The sequence below is a fragment of the Podarcis gaigeae genome (assembly GCF_964106915.1).
Source record: "Podarcis gaigeae genome assembly, chromosome: 2".
NCBI lineage: Eukaryota > Metazoa > Chordata > Lepidosauria > Squamata > Lacertidae > Podarcis > Podarcis gaigeae.
In genome coordinates, this window is record NC_139679.1 from 63,243,074 (window position 1) to 63,265,722 (window position 22,649).

At 43.9% G+C, this 22,649-nt stretch overlaps 1 protein-coding gene across 5 annotated transcripts in view; it reads right to left on the bottom strand.

Moving 5' to 3' along the window:
• The window catches only part of FLT4 (fms related receptor tyrosine kinase 4), a 93,389-nt gene that overhangs the window by 35,968 nt on the left and 34,772 nt on the right, over nt 1-22,649 (bottom strand). For all 5 annotated transcript variants that reach the window (XM_083728355.1, XM_083728356.1, XM_083728359.1 and 2 more), the window contains exons 4-10: nt 16,154-16,266; nt 14,663-14,825; nt 13,271-13,410; nt 11,219-11,390; nt 10,244-10,361; nt 8,658-8,812; nt 5,785-5,947 (exon numbers count right to left, since the gene is read on the bottom strand). In XM_083728355.1, the coding sequence (XP_083584481.1) occupies nt 5,785-5,947; nt 8,658-8,812; nt 10,244-10,361; nt 11,219-11,390; nt 13,271-13,410; nt 14,663-14,825; nt 16,154-16,266 (1,024 nt within the window). The remainder of the gene's footprint in view (nt 1-5,784; nt 5,948-8,657; nt 8,813-10,243; nt 10,362-11,218; nt 11,391-13,270; nt 13,411-14,662; nt 14,826-16,153; nt 16,267-22,649) is intronic.

Consider the following 22,649-nt stretch of genomic DNA (forward strand, 5'->3'; position numbering starts at 1 on the left):
CCAAAACATTTCTGAGAGTGTTGGATAGTTCTGGCACCCAAATTAACATCTGGCAGATAGTGTGCTCCTCTGCCCAAACAACATGCCTTCATTAGAGAAGATGAGGGGACAGATGTTTAGCACACTTAGTGTACCATAACAAGGGTGAGAATCTGCTTAAACAACAGGAAATCATGATGCATCCTCTGAAGCTGGGATAAGCATAAAGATTGTGGCCTTGGAGACAGTGCTAATAATTCAACAACTCCTCTCCTTCCTGACAAGGCCACAAAGCATTCTGATGGGACTGGAAATGCCCTTGTTTCCTCAGCCAGTCAAACAGTACATTTACGGCATAAGTATTTTTATAGATGCCCCACTTCCTCCTGGGTCAATAATGCTTCCCTGTCACATTCCTCTCTATCTTAGAGGCCTCTTTCTATCTTTCTTTCTCAATAATAATAGACCTTTGCTGTAAAATGTCCTGCCAGCAGTACCCAAAGAAACAGGAGGCAGCTTGTCTCCTGCACAATAACCATTCAGACAGAGATAGAGGTCATATAAATTGTCCTTGTTTCTAAGGGCAGTTCCACAACTACTTTCGCCACATCCAGAGTCTGTCACACCTGGTCAAACAGGGCCTCCATGAGGAAAAGAACCTCTAGCACTACTGCCTCTTCCAAACTGGTGCATGCTGAATACTACTGCAAATCACCACAAGCTTCTCCAGTCAACCAGCAAGAGAAAAAGGAAAATTATGGGGCACCCACAAGAGATGCAGGTGGCGCTGTGGTCTAAACCACAGAGCCTAGGGCTTGCCGATCGGAAGGTCGGTGGTTCAAATCCCCGTGACGGGGTGAACTCCTGTTGCTCAGTCCCAGCTCCTGTCAACCTAGCAGTTCAAAAGCACGTCAAGCGCAAGTAGATAAATAGGTACCGCTTCCGTGGGAAGGTAAACGGCTTTTCCATGTGCTGCTCTGGCCACATGACCCGGAAAAACTGTCTGTGGACAAACGTCAGCTCCCTCGGCCAGTAAAGCATAGCTGTCAAGTGTCCCTTATTTGAAGGGACAGTCCCTTATTCCAGCGCCATATCCCGCTGCTGTCCCTTATTGATAGATGTCCCTTAAATGTCCCTTAAATGATGTCCCTTAAATTTCAAAGGAAGCAGCTCCTCCCCTCCCTCCCTGCCGGCCAGGGAGGAAGGAGGCTCCAACTGTGTTGCTTGGCTGTGTTGCTCACCCAATAAGAAGTCTAAGAACGACTGGGGGTGTGTGGAGCTAGCATGCCTTGTGTGTGGCTAGTTAATGCAAGCTGAGGGGTTTTTTTGAATGCTGGACGCCATTTTGTTGCACGGGTTGCTGCAAACTTTGCAGTGCAAAGCCATCTTAAGTTGAGGCTGCATAGGCCTTGTGCATGTGATTCAGATTCTATTCAGTTAAACCTCTGGTTACAAAGTTGGTTGGACAGTGTTCTCGAAGCTACCAGCATGAGTTTGACCAGACTGCAGGAGGACAGGAAGACTGGAACAGGTGAGGCTGCAGGTCCCTTATTTTGGCTGCTGGTCCCTTATTTTCAAATCCGTAAGTTGACAGCTATGCAGTAAAGTGAGATGAGCGCCGCAACCCCATAGTCGTTCACAACTGGACTTAACTGTCAGGGGTCCTTTACCTTTTTAGCAGCCTCCACAGCTCTTTGGGCTACATTGCTTGGGACAGGGAAAATAAGCACCCTGCATCTCACCCAGTTGAAGCACAGATACTAAACAGTCTGGGAGAAAACAAGCAGTTCAAGCCTTTCTTAGCAAGCTGCCCAGGTTTCCTTGGAGACAGGCCTACTTCACATTCTCAGAACCGTTGCACTAAGGGGTTTGTTTTGGAGTTAAAATGCTGAAGGCCAGTAAAATTCTCATTTATTAAATGGCTGCTGCCCTATGTTTCAATTCTGTGTTAATGTTTCCAAGAACTGTTTCCCTCCACACAGTCGAAACAAAGTGGACCACTTTGTTTCGTATTCTTGTTCTCTCTTTCTCTCACACATTATTCTTCTCCCAATCTAATGGGCTTTTTTAATCTCTCTGCTTCTTGATGTAGTCACAGGCATCTTGGAGTCCAAAACTTTTTATGAGTCTTCCTATCACTTAGTATCATAAGAGCTCCATACATTCTGCCTTATGACTTTAACTTGCGTGAATCTGCTACTTCTACATTCACTCAGCTTTTACTCAAGCTTCATCGTCACTTTGAATCAAATATGATCTTGGGGTCACACAGAGGCATAGTGTGTGGGGAGCATGGCCCTGGGCACAGTTTTGAGAGGGGCATGACTAGGCGCCCCTCCCAGACTCCCTTACTGGGCCTGGCTCCAGCTCCTGGGCCAGGTCTGACCCGGGAGGCGGAGAGAAGGAGGATAGTCACAGCAGCAGTGTTGCTGCCCCTCTCCTCGGCCGGGCAGTGCTGTGTGAGGATGCTGCCAAGGCAGCATTATCATGCCTGGCTGGGCGCAGCAGGCTCCCACCGCCCCTGCCCCCTTAGGGCATGCCCTATGCACCCAATTTAGGTGGCAGGAGCGTATGTTCCACTGCTGGGGTAACATACTGTTCAGTCATTTTTGCAGGCTTTCACACTTTACTTTGACAGATTTGCGATTTCAAGCTTCTGCCTTTGTGGAATTTATTGAAGTAACATAACTTCTTTGTGTGGGATAACCAGCCTCACATAACCAATGTGCTTAAGTCTGATTAACACACGAAGGGGTTAATACCATAGAGTAAGCTGTTTTGCCAGGCTTAGTTATGCCCACTTCCCCTCACCTTGGGAGGAACTAGGTAATCAAGCCTATCGTTTCTTCCTAGTCTGTGGGAGAAGCTCAGCATGTGAAGAGGCTAAGCTGGTTGCTCCAACTTAGCCACATGGCTCTAACAAGCCATTCTTGAGTTCCTATACCAATAATTTGGGAACTTTCACTACTGTAACTAATCCAGGTTTTACTGCCTGTGCAGCTTTTTCTGTACTTGCCCCAAACTTGGATTTTGGCATCTAGGGAATTCTTTATACAGTATACCCTTTTTTTTCATTGTGCCAACACTTTGGGATCCAAACATATTCTTATCTAGTTTTATTTTCAACAACCACTGGATCATCTCACTCTGCATTCTGACTATTAAAAAAACCCCTTTATCTATTAGCACTACTAGAACCTTCTGAGGTGCATGAATTATACAGCATTACTCATATAGATTTGTTTTTATGAGATATTGTTCTGGTAAGCAACAAGGGCATTGAAACACATCTTTGTAAAACTTTGTATCAGACTCCCATCGATCTTTCTAAGTCTGTTTCTGTTAAATAGAGTATTAAACGCCTTAGATGCCACTTCCTACCTAGACATTTTCTGGCAGCTACATAAATTTTCTGCAGGAAAAACCCACACACATTGAAAACCTCACAACTCTGCCATTGTAATAATTTCTGCCTTCATTGTCCCTGCAGACAAGCAGCAGGCAAGTTTTGAGTTCTGCCACTAGCATGCTCAGAAACAAATCTCTTGAAGAGGCTAACAAATCTCTACAGCTTCCTAAGATGGTGCAAACTGCACCAGGCAAAGCAGCTTTGGTTTGATAAATGTCTGTGAAGACTGAAGAGCCACTTATTTATAGGTGATTCTTCATGTTAGACCACTGCATTTCTCGTTCTTTTTCTGTCAAATGGCTGAGCTGAGTCCACTTTACAAATTGCCTTTTCATGCAGCTGCTGGCCTGTTCATGTTTGTGAACAATTGCTTCTCAGCTCTACTTTAAACTAGGCCTAGATCCTAACAAGTTTTCAGACACGGAAGGGCCAAACTTGAAATTGATGCAGGAGTTATGGGCTCAGGTTCCCCAGCTTTTAAAAATATTTAAAAGTAGCCACAGGGCCCCTCATTCAGATTGTCACTGCCATGTTGTGGGGAAATTGTTTTGCTTTTTAACACCCCTGTGCCTGCATTACATTTCCCTGATTTAAATCAACTCTGAGGGCAAAAATGTACATCTACCCATACAGTACTGCTATGTTCTCCCTTCCCAAACACAGCAGTTTCAATCCAAATATGAGCCCTCTGTAGCTGCTTGTTTTTATTTGGAAAAATGAGACATCCAGTTCTTGAATCTCCCATGGCATGCCTAGTTTGGACCTAAGCCAATAGTTCAGTCCTCAGTGGCCAGAGAAATCAAAGAAAAAGCACTAGCAGGATAATTCTATGCAGGAGTAATCAGCAACATTTTTACATATTCAACACCAGAAGAAAAACCTGTCTAAACCCCTGCTCTTAACCCTGCTCCTTTGTGTTGCTCTGTGAGAAATCTAAAATGCACCCCCATGGCACAATTAGTTGCTAGAGAAGCATGGAATCTCTTTTCCAGTAGTCAGGATTCATGCCACCCCAGTCACACCCATAAGGAGGGAGAATTTTGTGGGCCAAATGAATAGCCCCCTCTCTTGGGACTAGAAGATGCAGGCAGGAGGGTAAACCTCATTGTCTGCTCCACTCATATGAATAAAAAACTGATGCTCTTGCACAAGGACCACCATTTGTACTTTCACCTACAGATGCTGGACAATAATACCTCTCTGAGATCAAGGTGATAATACCAGCTTATTATGACATTTGAATTAGGTCTTATTCATAGGTTTTAAAGTGAAGGAACAGCTGCATTTAGCTCCTGGCCAACATTATTTATGGCATGCCCTTCAAATGGACAGGTACTCACACCACTCTCCATGCCACTACAAATGTTCTCCAAAAGGCAGTGTGGATAAATATTGTCCTGTAAGTGCAAGAAGCCACTGCACACAAATGGCTTCATTTCTATTACTGTAAGTTGTTTTAATCCATTTTTAACATTGTGTTTTAATTGTTGTAGCCTGTCCTGGCACCTTAAAGTGAAGGGTAGGCAAGTAACAGCAGCAACAGCAACAGCAACAGCAACAGTTAGCAACAGCAACACGGAGGCTACCCATTTTGATTTGGGTCCAAATCCAAATTTGTAAGGAACAAATAGGAAAACAAAAAACAGTTTCATTTTTAATGGACTTGCATTAAATTTCAAGGCTTAGTGGATAAAGCCTGCCAAATAGTTCCATTAGTTTTTGTACTAGGCACCTTTAAAAACAAAACCAGAATTGTCTACAATTATTTTACCTTTTGGCAGAAGTGTATGAAATTTGCTCTCTTGTTTGCCTTTTCTGAGAGGATGTACTCTGGCACTTTTTAATCTAGCCATAGTGGTTTTCCTGCAAGTGGTTTTCCATTTTAGGATGGTCAAAAAAGAAATCACTTAAGTTCCCCTCTTATTTTGTATGCAATCTGTATGCAAATAGCATACACCAGACAGCCCCCTCTTTGTAAGAAACCTGCCAAAATACAAAATGTTTTTTTGTGCTGGGTGCTTTTTGAGGATGGGAAGAACTAAAAGGAATTTGCTTCTCTCCCTCTGGTTTTGTGGGCAACTATTTTATTATGAAAATGGCATACTTTCCTAGGGACACCTCTACAACATAACCAGCAATATTTTAAATATCCAAATAACTGAAGTGCCCTAAATCCCACTTCGGTTTGGGGCATACTGAAGAGATACCACTTTAGCTCGGAGATGCCTGAAATCTGTCCGAAGTAGCCCGCTTTGGCATTCATCCAATGCACATCCCTAGTGACCCTCTTGCGGTGACCATCTCATATGCATTTGCATGAAGAAACATGCCAAGGTCTTCCTCCCTTGCTGCAGCATCAAGAACACGGCAAAGATCAAAGGAGGCCAGTCACTTACAGATTGTGACGGGAGAACATTGGGCAGGGTGTCCAAGGCCTCCACTGCCACTGGATCTTCTCTGGTGCTGGGATGCCATACACAGTGCAGGTGAGCACCTGTCGGCTTTTACGGGAATAGATGTTGGGTGAAGTTGCTTCTTTCTCATGGATTTGTGGAGGAACTGAAATAAGAAGAATATTGATGTATCAGCCTTGTAAGTAATAACTGTTCTGGGATGGTTGCCTCTGCTGCTCTCTCTGCCAATAATCACCCACACTATCTCCGTCAATCTTCTCCCTCCCCTCCCAACCTCGTGTTGCTGCTGTGTAGTAGTAGTAATTATACTCCTTCCTCTCCCTTAGAATTGCTCTAGGTCCCAGCAGCACTGATGTCACTGCAGCTTACCTGGGCAGGGCTGGAGTGGGGCAGCAATGTCAGGGTGGGATCACCTGATTGGTTCAGCTGGTGCTCCTGTACAGCCTCAACCTCACCAGTGCCGTGTTCTGTCCAAAAGTGCCTCACCCAGTGTGGTGGAGCTGCAACACTAGCTTCCCAGCAGCAAGGTTGTTGCTGCTTACCAGGCGAGAGTGGGGAAGGGGTGGGGAGGTTCCATACAGGTAAGGTGCAATGTAAGTGATACAGGCATTGTGAGGGTGGATCTGCAGCTCCACCCCACCCCACCCCACAGGCCAATGCTGGTGCTGCCTTCTATTAAGCAGGATAGCACTATGGAGGCAGTGTACATTGGTCTTTCCCTGTCCCTGTTGGAAGTCATTGTTTTGAGGAAGAGAATGACACATCATTGCTTGAGGGCAACTGTTACAGGAGAGCAAGCAAATGCTGAACTACCAGCAGGTAATGTACAATTACCTGGCACACCTCTCATTTAAGAAATTATGTACTAAATGCAATGGATAAAATAACCTGAGCATAAGCTATGGGTGCATTTAGAGTACGGCTGGGTGGGCGTCAGGCTTGCGAGATCTACTTTGTTTTCTACTACAACATCAAGGACCACCAACCAGAACCAGGTGCAAATTAGTGGATCAGGTACGTGGATGTAAGTTCAGAATTAAGGAACAAGGAGCCTCTGAGCACATGCTCAGTCTAGGAATGAATGAGCAGTTCCCATAACCAAGCTCACAAGTCCTTCGCACAAAACACCCATTCATTGGGTGGAATTCAATACTGCACTATTATAGACTTCCAAGTGTGCAAGCAATTCAGCTTGCCGAATGACCCCCCTCTTCTCCCTCGGTGTGCTGTTCTTGGGAGTTCTCCAGCCCCAAGTTCATGGTGGGTGGGAGGAGAGGTGGGGAAGTCCCATTGCACAGGTAAAAGTCCTTGTTCAGGGCTTCTGCTGACAGGGATTGTTAGGAGAATCCTGCTCCTGGTGTTCTTTTTCAACTAATTTGGTGCATGGGGGTGAGGGTGTGCAGAGTTTAAACTGTTGCTATTGTTAGACAGCTGGGAATCAGAAGCCCTTGCTGATCTACTGCAAATCATCCAAAGGTCTGACATTAGATCCCAATCTACCTTCTGCCCAATCCTAATTTAAAACACTGGGAAGTTATTTTCTTCCTCTATAAACACTACAGTGATGTGACTGCCAGGCATGTTATGGATGCTGGACTAGCTCCAGGAAAACTCACTTATTGCAATTCTTTCTTGTGCATTGATATCATGGAGTCACAAGACTGCAGATCCTTTGGTAGCCTGAATGAGGACCCTCCCCAATTTTACTCCTCATACCCCTCCCACATTCCACTCTCCTGTCTGCTGCTATTGAGGGCCAAATACAGGGGTCAGCAACCTTTTTCAGACGTGGGCTGGTCCACCGTCCCTCAGACCATGTGGGGGGCCGGACTATATTTTGATTTTAAAAAATGAACGAATTTCCATGCCCCACAAATAACCCAAAGATACATTTTAAATAAAAGGACACATTCTACTCATGTAAAAACATGCTGATTCCCGGACCATCCGTGGGCCAGATTGAGAAGGCGATTGGGCCGCATCCGGCCCCCAGGCCTTAGGTTGCCTACCCCTGGCCAAATACAATGAGACCCAGACTGGTGGTGCTGAATCCCTACAAAGCAGAGAAGGGCGGGGAGGGGGGATTTAATGTGCAGGATGGGGGGGAAGTGAAATTGTTTTTCCCACCTCCAAATTACATTTTAGCCTTTCCTTGGCAATGGTAACAAAGCCCCAATGAAAGAGAACTTTGTTTAGAATGCAGTGTCAGTGGGAGTGGGAACATGGGGGTGGGAGAAGATTTCAGTTTCTCCCACCTGCCTGCACTAAACCATTTTATATAGGGATTTTGATGGCAATCAAATCTTGAGACATGGATCTGCTGCCATTATGTGCAGTCAGAAAAGGTATTTGAACAGAGGGTCCCGCCATTCCAAACCTGACACCCTTTCTTTGCCCTACTCATCATATTATATTTTATTTTTTTATTTAAAAAAACCCATTGACCCAATGGCATTCATTTTATAACTTTCTGATCTGAAAGGACAGAGAAATCCCAGAGAGGGAAAGATAACACAAACCGATAAGGAGTCATTCTAGATGCAATGTCATCCTCATTGTTCAGCCTTGTGTGGGGAGAAGAGGGGTTCCAACCCTTTTGCCCTTGCCATGTTCCCAGACAGAGCCAGCTCCCCTCTTGCCAATGACAGCTCCCCTCCCATTGTGAATAGGATGCACATGGGGCCAATTTGGACTGGGGCCAGGGGTGAGGGGCAAAGGACTATGGTCTCCATCCTCTATAGCACGGACTTGTTAAAATAAACAACCACACAAGTCCAAATGACATCAGGTACAAACATCTGTCGAACTGCACAGGGTTTCAGGACATTCCTCTCCCATTAGTCTAACCTCCTTACCGTTGACCACCAGCTGGAGGCTGATGCTCTTCTCCAGTCCAGCTGGCCCGTTCTTCAGAACCAACGTGTAGGAGCCAGAGTTCTGCTCTGCCACATCCTTGATCTGCAGGGAATATTGAGACTGCCTGTTGGAAATTAACCTTCCATCCTTAAACCTGGGCAGAAGCAGAGAGAGAAAGAGAGAGGGGTGTGTGGATTAGCACGTTCCTCCCAAAAGGCAGTCACAGGGCTTCAGTCCATGGCAGGAGGCACTTCCTCAAAGGGAGGCCTCTCACGAATTCCTCCCCTTCCAGGAAAGCTTGCTGCGTTTTCTGGCCAAAGGGAAAACACTGACAACCACCCAAGGCAAAATTCAGATGTATAAAATGCAGGGGAAATTAGGTTTGCAATGTAATGTCAAATTACTTAATTTGCATTTCTCAAAACAATACAAGATCCCAAAACACAGCTTTTCCTCAAAATCCACACTTCTCCAAATTTTGCAATGCATTATCAAACCAAAGAATGTTTTTTAAAAATGTATATGCAAGGGTAAATATGTGCATTTAAAAATACATACGTTAGTGAAGATAACATCCAAAAATGTTACGGAAAATCACTTGCAAAATTGTGTTTAATAGGTAAAATTGTAAAAATGTACATATGAGAAGTGCGTACTAAAATTCTGATAAATTTTCATGAGAATTTTTTTAATTGTAAACTGAAATGGAAGTATGGAGAACTGACTGTGAGATTGGAAAAAAGGGAGAGGAAAAAAAGGAGAGAAATTTAAAATGACAGGCGTGTCCTGCCCTTATGAAATGACACTTCACTGCCTTGTGGTATCTTGCAAAAGTGCCATTTATGGCAAGTCATTGCTACATAACTGAGCAAGGGGCTGAAGTGAAGGGCTTATACTACTTATAATTTTACACACAGCACAAGCTGATATGACAGAATGAAGTGAGTTTGTGAGAGATGGAATCCACTGGCTGATCAGAATGAGATCAGGATATATGTGACACCCCCAGGGAGCTCAGCTATTATCCCCTCTGACCGGGACTGAGGTGCAAGTCTAGACCCAAACACTTGCCACCTCAGTACCAGATTCCACGACTTTCCCTTAGTCAGGAGGACCTCAGCTTTCTGAAAGTGTTAACAGGTGTTTACATAGCCACAGGGAATGTGAGACAGCACTTGTGTGTGGGTGGAGAACATTTGTGTGTTTGTGTGGCGTGCGTTTGCCAACAAAGTGAATGATGAGAAAGATTGTTTCTCCCTGCCTCTAACGTCTGCCAGAACTCTGGAGAAAAGACGAGGAAGAATTTTTATATCTCTGGTGAAAAGAATAGCCTGCTTTGCTATACAATATTAAAATGGTGGGTAATGAGTCAAGCTTAAGGATCACGGCAGTCAAGAAGAATCGCTCAGGTTTTGAAACAGACCTCCAAATCAGAACCCTCAAGCCGTGTGGGAGGGCAGTGTCACTCCTCTCACAAAATCAATTTCAGCAAGACAGGGGCCTTTCTCCTCCTCTTTTCCCCTTCTCTACAAAGGTCAGCCCTGAAGCCTGCTAAGCCCATATGCTAAGAGGGGGAGTGCATTACCACTGGAACTCAGGCTGGGGGTAGGCAACCACTTTCACCGGCAGCTTCGCCATTTCATCTCCTGCTGTTGCTTCAATCACTGGACCCTTCCTCCACTCCACATTGATGAAGGGTTTCTCTGTGAAAACAAGACAGATAAGAGAGAAGAAGAAGAAAGCAGGGTGAAAGCTGTGAGATGAGCATGCTGGAGCTACAGCAGAGATTAGATAGCATTAATCCATACACATAGTAGAAGTATGCACTGCTTGGAAATAAACATCACGTATGCACAGATGCCCATTAGATACTGAATCTGTGTATCCATGAATTTGTGCAGACATGAGAACAGTTGTTCACGCTGATTCACAGTTTGCTCTGTGAAGGTACAGGGACCTGTCTTTCTTAAACGTTGACAATGCTACCATGCCTTATCCTGCAAATAACCTTGCATCGGATGGATATTTTAACTAACCCTTACCGCTACCTTTGCCATAACTTTTCAGCTCAAGTAAAAGTTTTCATTGTATGGGTGGTGGTTAGTTTATAGTTACTACCTATAGAATGACATAGGCATAAGGAGGGCAAGTGGACAGTTTCAGCTGCTATAAAAACGGCAGTCCTTAGAGAGAAAGGGAACATCTGTTCTGACATCTCAGTGATAATATGGAGTTTGGTATCAGTACCAGCATGACTTAACTCAGAATCATGTCATGTCAGGGAACATACAATATCCTTTGCTGTTGTCTAGCAGGAGCATTTCTCTCCCTCTTTCTTACTTACACACACACACACACACACACACTCACACACATTTTCATATGGCAGGGAACAGAGGACAAAAGGTCAGTCTTCACAGGAAGTTCTCCACTGCTTCCTTTATCATGTCTGATCTCCACTGTTTCACAAAGACACCAGCTGCCTTTAAACTGTTTGCCACCATGCTAACACACCAGAAGCTCCTACAAGGTTTTCTTATCCTGAGTTAATGGTTTTTACCATGTACGATGACATCTATGCTCTCCTTCAAGTCTTGCTCCCCATTGCTAGCCTTGCATGTATATTTTCCCAGGTCTTGTAGGCTCACATTTTGGATGATCAAGATGCTGGAAAGTTCAGTGTGTGTCTGCTGGGAGCGCCTCTCAGGCAGTTCTGTGACTTTCCGGTTCATCTGCCAGAAGAAGGCAACAGAAGGAAAGGAATAAACATATAAGATATTAGGAAATATAAAGCTTGGAGTACGCCCTCCCCACCGCAGCAGGCTTCCCCAACCTGGTGCCCTCCTGGTACTTTGGACTACTCACACCAACCCCAGCCGGAAGACAAACAGTCAGGGATGTTGGAAGTTGTAGTCAAACAATACCCAGAGGGCACCAGGTTGGAGAAGGCTGATTTAAAAGGGGAATGACAGAGTAGTCAAAAACCTAATCCCAGCTGGTAAAGTAAACTTGCATCTGGGCTAAACCACATCAGCTAGCAAGGGAGCTCAGATGACTGGATGTTCCTTCATACAAGAGGATTCTTTGTGTATAGGAAAACCACCATTTCAAGGAGAGTTTTAGGCTAAAAAGTTTTCCCCTAACACTTTAGCTTGCTGTGTGGAGGGATATTTTGTACATGCATAGAAGAACTTCCAGACATATAAGGTGTTGCATAACTGTGTGGATGTGAAGTGCGAACACCTCTGCAAACACATATGGTGACTGGGGACGGCCGCCGAGACCACATAACAATGGTCTTGAAAGACCTACATTGGCTCCCAGTACATTTCCAAGCATAATTCAATGTGTTGGTGTTGACCTTTAAAGCCCTAAAAGGCCTTGACCCAGTATACCTGAAGGAGTGTCTCCACCCCCATCGTTCTGCCCAGACACTGAGGTCCAGCGCCGAGGGCCTTCTGGCAGTTCCCTCATTGCGAGAAGCAAAGCTACAGGGAACCAGGCAGAGGGCCTTCTCGGTAGTGGTGCCCGCCCTGTGGAACGCCCTCCCATCAGATGTCAAAGAGATAAACAATTACCTGCCATTCAGAAGACATCTGAAGGCAGCCCTGTTCAGGGAGGTTTTTAATGTGTGACATTTTATTTTATTTTTGGTCTTTGTTGGAAGCTGCCCAGAGTGGCTGGGGAAACCCAGCCAGATGGGCGGGGTACAAATAAATAATAATAATAATAATAATAATAATAATAATAATAATTTACCTCCCAGATAAGGAGCCAAGAGGAAAAAGGAGCGATGAAGACGAGCATAGGCAAGTCTACAGGGTGGGTCAATAGGGGAGCAAAGACTCTCACTGTGACTTGGAGGAGGCAAGTCTCCTTTTTCTATCACCCTAGCTTGCTTCCCCAAAGAAACTCCTGCACGGGAGCCTCCCTCTACATCTTCCTTGGTAAACCTTTGATCTCATTTAGTCTGCTCAGCAAAATGTCCCAGAAATGTTGGGGATGGAGCCTACGGCGACAGCAACCTTTGGGGCAGGGCTGGCATACATGTCTTTCTCTACACCCATTCTATTAAACATATGAGTAGGGCTGTTGTGACACAGAAAGCTGCCTTTCACCGAGTTAGAACCATTGCTTCCTCCAGCTCAGTACTGTCTACACTGACGGACAGCATCTCTTCAGGTTTTCAGGCAGGGGACAATTCACAGCTCTTCCTAGAGATGCCACAGATCTTCTGCATGCACAGCAGATGCTGTGCCAGAGAGCTGCAGCCCATCCCAACAGTGATGGAGATGTCAGGGATATTGTGAACGCAAACATGCCCCAAACTGGATTGAATTGGCATGTACTCAGGAAGGCATTGCTATTTCATTTTTTCTCTGCAGGGAGTAAATTTAGGGGGAAAGGAAGGCTGCAAGTAACAAGGCAAAGAGTACAAGGAACATCAGATGTGACTATACCAGTATAATTAGGTTTGTCAACTATGCATGAATTGGTGTGTGTGTGTGTGTGTGTGTGTGTTCTGCTTCCACTCCATGGATCCAAAATTAAAAGTAGTGCACACAAACCACTCATAGAAGCAAAAACTGAATAGTATAATGTCAATTCCTACCTGTTTCGCAGGGTAATCCCACTGGAAATCAACTCCCGAATTAAACTCAGCCCATACTGTACAGTTGAGATATAGTTTTTCTCCCACTAGAAGCTCCATGGCCTTCCTTGGAAACAACTGGATGTCATAAAGTTCATTCCCTGGTGTAAAAGTAAGGCAACTACTTAAACAAATACAGTTTTTCCTGGGGGGGGGGGGAGAACAGAACTCTTGCTACAAAATTGTAACAAATTTATAAAAAAATAAAATCAAACCACACAACACAGGCTCATTGGTCTAAGATGCCCCCCACCATATATTTGCTTAATTCTGTAGCCATTTGTCTGTGTTATCAGACTACTGTGGTTCTGGATGGTCAAACCTCCTGCCTTAAAAGTTTGTTGATTACTTCCTTATTCAACTGTCAATTGACATCCTACAGAATAATACAAGATATATGCAGGGAATAGGAATGAGGGTGTGCCATATCAAAAAGTGCATTTTGAACAAGGAATATGTGCCCATTTGAAGGGGTAACGATGACTGCCATTGTAGATAGAACAGATAGAATGTGAGGGTTTATTTGCACCCAGACATTGCTTATTTTGCTTCCTTATTTTTAAACTTTAATTTCATTTCACGTCATCCTACCTTATTCTGAAATGTTCTCTGATGCCACCGGCTGCCTGTTCCCAAGATTGTGAATGCATGTGTGTTTTGGATTTTAATATGTAAGATTTAGCATTTTCACAATTGTACTTAGGCACAAACGTGCGTCTATCAGAATTAGGGGCATGGCGAGGTCATGTTGGAGTGGCAGCACCTCAGACAGCTCCGCAGTGACTACTTGTTCTGATGATGCCTGAAACCCATCCAAGTCTCCTACCTTTGGCTTGGTTGCCAGCTTCTGCCCTCACTGAGATGGATAGCGAAGTTTAAAGGGACAGTCCCTGTTCCTGGAGTGATACACTACTTGGCCAATGCCTATCCACATCTAGTGGCATCTTGGCCAGGCATGGAGACTAATAAGCCCTTAAGAGTAAGGACAGTTGTGCTGCTGTAGGGGCCTATGGCTCAGAGGGAACTGGAGGCGATTGTCTGGGTGATTAGGTCCAGAACCGGCACCTGGAGCCTGTGCCTGGAGCCTTCCTCACCTTCTAAATCAATCCTTCAATCATGGCTTGAAGTCATGGACATGACAATTGAAGCTGTTTGTTGATGATGTAGCAGGCAAACCAGAGGCATTTACAATACAAAACAAGCCTTCTGGTCATAGCAGGTTTCATAATCACATTACAAAGGGACTGCAGCAAGAATGGCTGGAAGCCTCATGTGTGAAAAATGGTTATCGTACTGCCTGAGCACTTTTAAGAGGTCGATTGTCACAGTGACTGACTCTGTTCCAAAATTCACCTGCAATGTGGACAAGGAAGAAACTTGATTTGCGGGGCTTCATATCAATGAAAGTTTCGCACTCAACAAACAAGGAGTCCTTGATCAGGTGAGTGGGGACCAGCATTCCTTTTTTGTTGTCCCAAAGAATGTTCTTCCCGTCCGGATATATGGGAGAGGTTGTCTAGAAACAGATAAATTATTTTTAAGAGATGTGCAGGGTGGTATCATTAATACTGCATCCTCCATTTCTTTGAAGGGTTATTCAAGACTAGTTCCAATATTTCACACCTGATGGGGGTGGGGAAATCCCTCCAAACTTATAGAGAGCTTTCTGTTACAGTATGTGACCCTGTGGGTTATTTTGAGGGGGGGGGTGTCTACTGACACCCCCAACATAAATCCAAATGTACTTCCAATGAAGCTTTGGTCATGCGACTATTGGGATTCTAGGAGAGGAAGAGGCAAGAAAAATGGCTGAGAGGACAGCTTGCCCAAAGAGTGAAGGAGTGAACCAAAGAGTGAATTTATGACACTGGTGAGGTTACATTGTGCACAGGCTGCCATTTCCCTCAGGTAATGGAAATTGGTTCTGGCCTTCCAGGACTAATGTTTCTTTTTGCATTTCATGAGAAGTGTAAATACAGCAGCAAATGAAACAGTGTGCTGGTCCTTTCCATAGTTTCTCAGGACTCTTGTAGTATTTCAAGCATTGTTAAGAACTGGGAAACCCTTTAAAAGATTGCAGCTTATGCATTTTAGCAAAGGGCTGCTTCGCATGCTATATTTGGGTGTGCACCAAATAGGTTGTAAACCTGTAAAATGTAAGCAAAGATGTATTTTCAAAAACATGCATCATACAGGAACAAACATCAGGGGCTATGATTGGATGCATCTCCCAGAAAAGTGTATACTTGATGGAACAGTGCATATGAAATGGTTCTCACAGCCTGCAGAAAGTGGAGTGCGACCCCCAGAAAAGGAGAACTGTATAAATTGATGCTGGTGTGCCAGAAAATGAAGCCTTAGAGATAACTGAATATATATATGAAATGTTTTCCTCCCCTCCCTAGGAGTTCCACTTCCTTCTCCAGATTATAATATATTATAATGCTGTAGTATCTCTTCAAAGAAGATCATTAACACTGTAGAGTGGGAATGGGTAATCTGTAATGTTGTTGGGACTGCAGTTCCCATCCTCCCCCTGACCATTTGCCATACTGGCTGGAGCTGATGAGAGTTGGAGGGCGCCTGTTTCAGAGCAATCTGAAGGGACTCTGAAATCAGCAGTGCAAGGGAATCCAAAATGGGGGAACCACAACTGTTACTGGGAAACATCCACAGGGGTTACATCCAGGGATTTCATCCAGATTTGCAAGGACAGCACCTTTAGGGGGTTTCTTTCTTTTCTGTTTTTTTTTTCACACATACACACCCCCGGGTGTTTTCTCTGTTCCCCTTCACACTGAAATAAGGCAGATTCCTGAGTCATCCCGCAGGGAGATTTCTTACCGAGAGCAAAGTGATGTTAAGGTCTGGAATAGATACCAGGCAAGGGACCCAGATATTCTCCTTCTTGTAGATAAGAAGAGCCTCTGGTTTATTGATAAATGGCCGCTCATAATCTGAGAATGAAAGAAGAGCCGCAGAATTGGAGAAAACAAGGAAAATATACCGTAGTTATTTTTTCCCCTTGCTGCTTTTTTTTAAGAAAAATAAAGTTAGCTAAAATCTGCAGGACATTGTACTGAGTCAGGCACAAATATGAGATGGGAAATGTATGAACAGTCTTATTGTGCAAATCTATACATGCCTACTCAAAAATAAGTACCACTTATTTCAGTGGTAGTTACTCCCAGGCAAAAAGGGTATAGGATTACAACCGTAGGTTACCAGTTCATTTAATCATCATCATGATCAACAACAATGAAAGGGCACCCAGAAAGCAAAGGGAATCATAGTAAACTTTAGGAAACTGCCTATGTTTCCATTAACTCAGGCAGCAGACCTGTGTGTAGCTATAATATGTTTAGCTGTTTTTGTTAATTTAAGTTGTCTGCTTAATTCTTATTTTGAATTCAGTGCTCTGTGGTAGTATGTTCTAGTAATCACTTCAGATGTGAGTTATAATGGACAGAGTGCTTGATTTGAAAGGGGGAGATCTGGATTCAAATCTCTGCTCAACCAAAGTGTCTATCGCAGAATAACCTATATAGGTTTTTTGAGAGGACAGAATAGGACAGCCCCATATATACCTTTATGAGCCCCTCAGAGAAAGGACAGGATGGAAATTAGTTAAGTATAAGTCTGAATATGGGTACTACTGCTAATCTCTTTAGCATGAATAATGCCTTTCCCCAATCTTTTTAGCTTCAAAACTCAGCAATTTTCATGCCCTGACTTGCAGAACAATAACATGAATCAGGAAAGTAGGCAAACTGCCTTTCATGTCTGTTTTGTCAATCCAATTTATCAGCAGCCAAGCTTAGAATGCTCCTGCTTATTGTATTTCTTGACATTAAGAGAAAACTCTTTTCCCCACAGAAGCATTCAAGAAATTTTTATTGCTCCTTTCTTTTTCTGTATATTTGGAATTAACAGATTATCCTGCAGTGTAGAATTTTAGAAAAGGGAATAAGGAGGCGAGGGGAGCAAGCCATACGATAGCTCAATGGCAACTTGGATTTCATGTGGCCAGATTTCCTTACAGAATTCCTGTAGTTAAGGCTGATCTATACAAATCCATTGTTGTGGCCATGAGCTTAGCATAGTAGAAACAACAAAACCCCTATTCCCCAAATTCCAATTAAAAAACCACAAATTCGAATGCTAAAATGAAGACACAAAGAAAGCTTCAGAGAACCTTCTCCACATGCGTGGAGAGGCTGGCAATCTTCTTTAACCCACACAATCATATCCAGTGTCAGTGTGGACTCCAGATTACAACTCTGGCTTTAAAAGGCAGAAGAAAAAATGGACGGTGGTTTTTTAAAAATGTCTGTCACTCACGGGCTACAGTGAAGCTCCCCACCTATGCATGACAACTGTGTGGGTGTCTATGCAGTGCTCTAGCATTGCCCCTAAAGGCAGAGAGAGTGCTGGACTCAAGCCTCAGACGCTTTTAAGGTCCTAGCTGCTATCATCATTATATTCTCATAGAGATGAGCAGAATGAATGATATACTCCCATGCTACTAAAATACCCAGGAAGTACCTGTGAATGGTATTTGGGCTATTTATTGGCTAACACAAACAAAATAATGTAATGGAACAATTTGGAATGGAAGATCTCTCTTTTCTGCTGCATAGAACCATAAAGGGATTGTGTCAGTTTACTTGGTATCTTTATTTGTTTTCATCGTACCATATACAGTATTTTAAATCAGTGAATATTAGAAACTGTATGATTTTGGCATTTTAATTCGCTTGTACTGGGTCTGTGATAGTATTGAGGGGGCAACTCCCATCTCTTGCGGGGTGCAATTAGTGCCAGCATCGTCCGTTAAGAGTTTGAGTGTAATCTTCGATACCTCCCTCTCTATGGAGGCGCAGATTACAGCTATAACAAAGGCGGCATTTTTTCATCTCCGCCAAGCTAAGCAGTTGGCTCCTTATCTCTCTCGCCCTGACCTAGCCACTGTGATCCACGCGACGGTCACCTCCAGACTGGATTATTGTAACTCGCTCTACGTGGGGCTGCCCTTGAGACTGACCCAGAAACTCCAGCGGGTGCAAAATGCCACGGCGAGACTCCTTATGGGGTCTTCGCTGCGAGATCATATTCATCCAGTACTATACAAGCTGCACTGGCTCCCGGTGGAGTACAGGATCAGGTTCAAGGTGCTGGTTTTAACCTTTAAAGCCCTATACGGCCTAGGACCCTCGTACCTACGGGACCGCCTCTCCTGGTATGTCCCACAGAGGAATTTACGGTCTGCAAATAAAAACATCCTAAAGATCCCAGGCCACAGAGAGGTTAGGCTGGCCTCAACTAGAGCCAGGGCTTTCTCGGCCGTGGCTCCAATCTGGTGGAACGCTCTGTCACAAGAGACTAGGGCCCTGCAGGACCTGACATCTTTCCGCAGGGCCTGCAAGACAGAGCTGTTCCACCAAGCCTTTGGTCAGGGCGCAGCCTGATCCCCTCCTCTGGCAACCTGCACAGAATTTTGCTTGATGGTTGCCATTAATTTGATTTTAATTTGATTTTAATTAATTTTATAATGAATGTTTTTAGAATGTTGAACTATTTTGATTGTTGTTAGCCACCCTGAGCCCAGCTTCGGCTGGGGAGGGCGGGAGATATAAATAAAATTATTTATTATTATTATTATTATTATTATTATTATTATTATTATTATTATTAAACTTGTTGTAGTGGTTGATTATATCCTCTCTCTCTCTCACTCTCACACAGGAAAAATGGTCATTTGTCTGAATATTTTTTAAATGGCTGTTCAGTGTGTAGGAACATAGGAAACAGCCTTATATAACAAGTCAGACCATTGGTCTACCTAGCTCAATAAGCTGATCTTCTACCCCCTGAGCCACAACCCTTAAATGTAGAGATAAAACAAGTATAAACTTGGTAGCAAGCACTTGGAGGAAGGCACTTCTTGCCTTTGTAACAATGACATCCTTGAGAAGTTGGAGAAAGGAAGGGAAATTTAAGGTTAGGGTTAGGGTTAGAGACATGATGCAGATTGCGAAAGCTATCCTAGGAGGTGAGTGACAATAAATGTACCATTCCCCATCCCTTTGACAACTCAGATATCAGACCACAGTTTATGTACTTATTACATTTATAACCTTCCACTAAGAAGCTCAGGCCAGCATCCGCTGGTCTTCCTGCCCCGCTTCTTATCCTCACAACAACCCTGTGAGGGAGGTTAGGTTGAGAGATAGCAGCTGGCCCAAGACTCTACGTATAATGAATGAGGTTTTGAACTCAGGTCTTCCTGATCCTAGTCTGACATTCTAACCACGCTGCCTCCCGCTGTTCTTCAGAAGTTTGTAACATATACACAAATCTCCAACTTAGGCCCCCGGTATGCTAGCAAAGAGCAAGTTAGCTCTAAACTGAGAGAAGAAACCCATTTCACCATCCTACAATTGTAGCACGAGGTCACGATTGAGACATATTTTCATGGGCAGTGTTGTACATCAGCTTCTTTGCTGCTAAGTGCTCCTGACTAGAGGTTTTGGATTTTATTCCATCTCTGTGTTTTTATATAAATATTCCTCCAGGATGTATTTGAAGAGCAGCCACAGATGTTCATAGCAAAGACCAAGGGCAGATTAGATTAAGAGAGAACTAACATTCATGAGGGGAAATTCCTGCCAAACTTCTAATGCCTCTGGCTATTGTTATTTTGAGTTTGTTATCGGAGAATGATTTATTTTAAAATACCAGCAACAGTTGCTCAGCTGGCAAACCACAGGGGCTCACTATTAATTGCCCATATTATATTTAGACTGGATTCTGAATATCCAAAGTCCATAATCTACACTAATATCCACATAACCCAAAAGCAATTGCAATTTCTCTTTGAACACTGACTCCCTGTTTTCTAAGTATTTTAAGGGCAGACAGTTACAGGGGGATGGGACACATGTAAGTTTGTGGGAGACATGCTTAGGTATGCATGCATTTATGCACGTGAGAAGAAGCAATGATGAACATTATTATGGACGAGAAAGCTAAAGTGTGGCTTTGAGTTTGGGGGCTGAGGTGTGGGGCAAGGACTGGGGGCCAGTGCAGCATGAAGACTCTGTCCATCAGCTTATCACATCGTATGATTTCAAGGGCCAATGCTGGAATGGCATCAGGACCACTTCTGCATTCCTGGTTCCCATGGTGCTCCATGTTTCAACATTCATACAGAGGGAGTCACCTGAGTACCAACACCATTGCCTTCCTCTGAGGTCAATGACGCTGGCAAGGAAAGTTGGTCTGAGCAGCATGGGAGCCTACCATGTGGTTGCAATTCCCAGCAAATTTTGGTCAGATATTCTGATCCCAAAGTATAGCAAAAATTAAGACCACCCATGAATGGATTGTTGTGCAAAAGAAAAATCAGATAAGTGTCAATAAGCTGTATTAATATACTGTTGTTTACTTTATAAAGAAAAGCAGCATTGAGGGTGGGGAATTTGGAGAAGAGACCAGGCAAGGCTTAGGGTTTTTTTCCCCTTCTCGCTCATTCCTTCTTTGTTCCAAATTGCCCATGCAGGCACTTTCTATCTCTCTTTGCAGTTCCAAATGCAAGTTTGCCAGGGGGGACAGGCAGTTGGAAGTGTGCAGGGGGAAAGAAGTTAGGAGAGTGATTTGGAGTGGAGAAGTGACAGAGAATGCACAGGTTCCCCTTATAGCAAAGCTGGGCAAACTGCTGGCCCTCTGAATGTTGTTGGACCACAACTCCCAAAATCACTAGCCACGCTGGCTGAGTCTGATGGGAGTTGGAGTCCAACAGGTTCCCCCACCCTGCCTAGTGACCTCACAGATGACGTCCATCTTCTTGTTGGTAATTGTAACCACCACAACTATAGAACTAGAAGTAGCCTTTAATTTCTCATTACTGCTTGTACAGTCAGATTTTTGGCACCGAGATATAATCGTAATACTGCATTGTCATTTTTTTCTGGTGCTTGCCAATCTATGTTGAAACAGATAGATATGACCGGCTCACCACAGCACTCTGCACAACACATGCTTGCTCTTCACTTAGCCATCACAAACCAGATGAATGCATTTTTGTGCTTTAGAATTATTATATCTCATTTTGAAACTCATCCCCAAGTTTACTAGGTAGATGGCAGAACAATCCAAACATGCTATCCACTGCCCCAGAGTGGAAGATATGCCTCTTCATTTGGCGTGAGGGGGGGAGAGCAAACTTTAGTCCACCCACTGGTTCCCCACTGCACTCACTAAAAGCAGTGGGTGGTAGTCAGTGTAAACCCTTAGAAAGGGGCATTCCTGTGTGGGGAAGGGGTAAGGGGTCTAATCTGGACCTCTCTGCTGAACCAGTTAAGAGCTAGCACAGCAAAACCCGTCTGGGTATTAGGATTGCTCCTTCAAGTTACATTACCTAACCACTTTTGATCATACAAACAGAGTTGGTGAATGGGGACGAAAGGTTAGGATTTGTTTTTTTGGATAAGTGGAATGCTTTAGAAAGTGTCCTCAGAATCCTACAGCCTCTGTGTTTTAAAGAAATCTAGATAATTAATATGTCCTCTCAGTCACAAAAATCACAAAGCACGAGAGTCTAGATTTTTTACCCCTAGTGCACAATCTTTCCTAATTTTAATCTAAAATTATGCTTGACTGACAGGACATACTCAACGGATAATTTTAACACTTTTAAAAGCAGAAAATGTAGCACATCATGACTTCATTAAATGGCAAGAATCTAGGGAGTTTGGAAGATCTAGCTATATCACACACAAATTATGATTCAGGTGCCAGAGGCTAAACAATATGTGATTGGGGAAAAGAGAATCTCTACCTCCTACACCCTCTCTAACTCTAGCACCACAGTTTTTCATCCTTCTCTGCTTCAGTTTTATTCAAAACAGCTCCTGCGTTTCACCCTTCCCTTCTAAACAATTGATTTAATTTCTCTCTTTAAAAAAACAACCAAAAAAGCCTAGACAAGGCCACTGCTGTGGTTCTAGGGTGCCATTGAACTAAAAATTCCTGCATTCCAGCCTGACAGAAACATTCACCCCAGGCACCAGTGTAATTGAATCCCCTAGTCAGAGCCTATAATCAGAAATCCCACACAAGAGGATGAATACTGATTTGTTCTCAGCAGAAGACTTGACACCCCTCTTCAACTCCCCTGGATTTAATCACTGTTATGCAGATGATAGAGGAAACCAGAATACAGAGAAGCATTTGCAGACGTGAAGGATGACCAGGTGCTAGAGATGGGCGGCGGGAGGAACCTTTGCCACCTCAGAACTGGTGGGAATGGGGAAACATCAAATTTCTCTTACAGATTCCT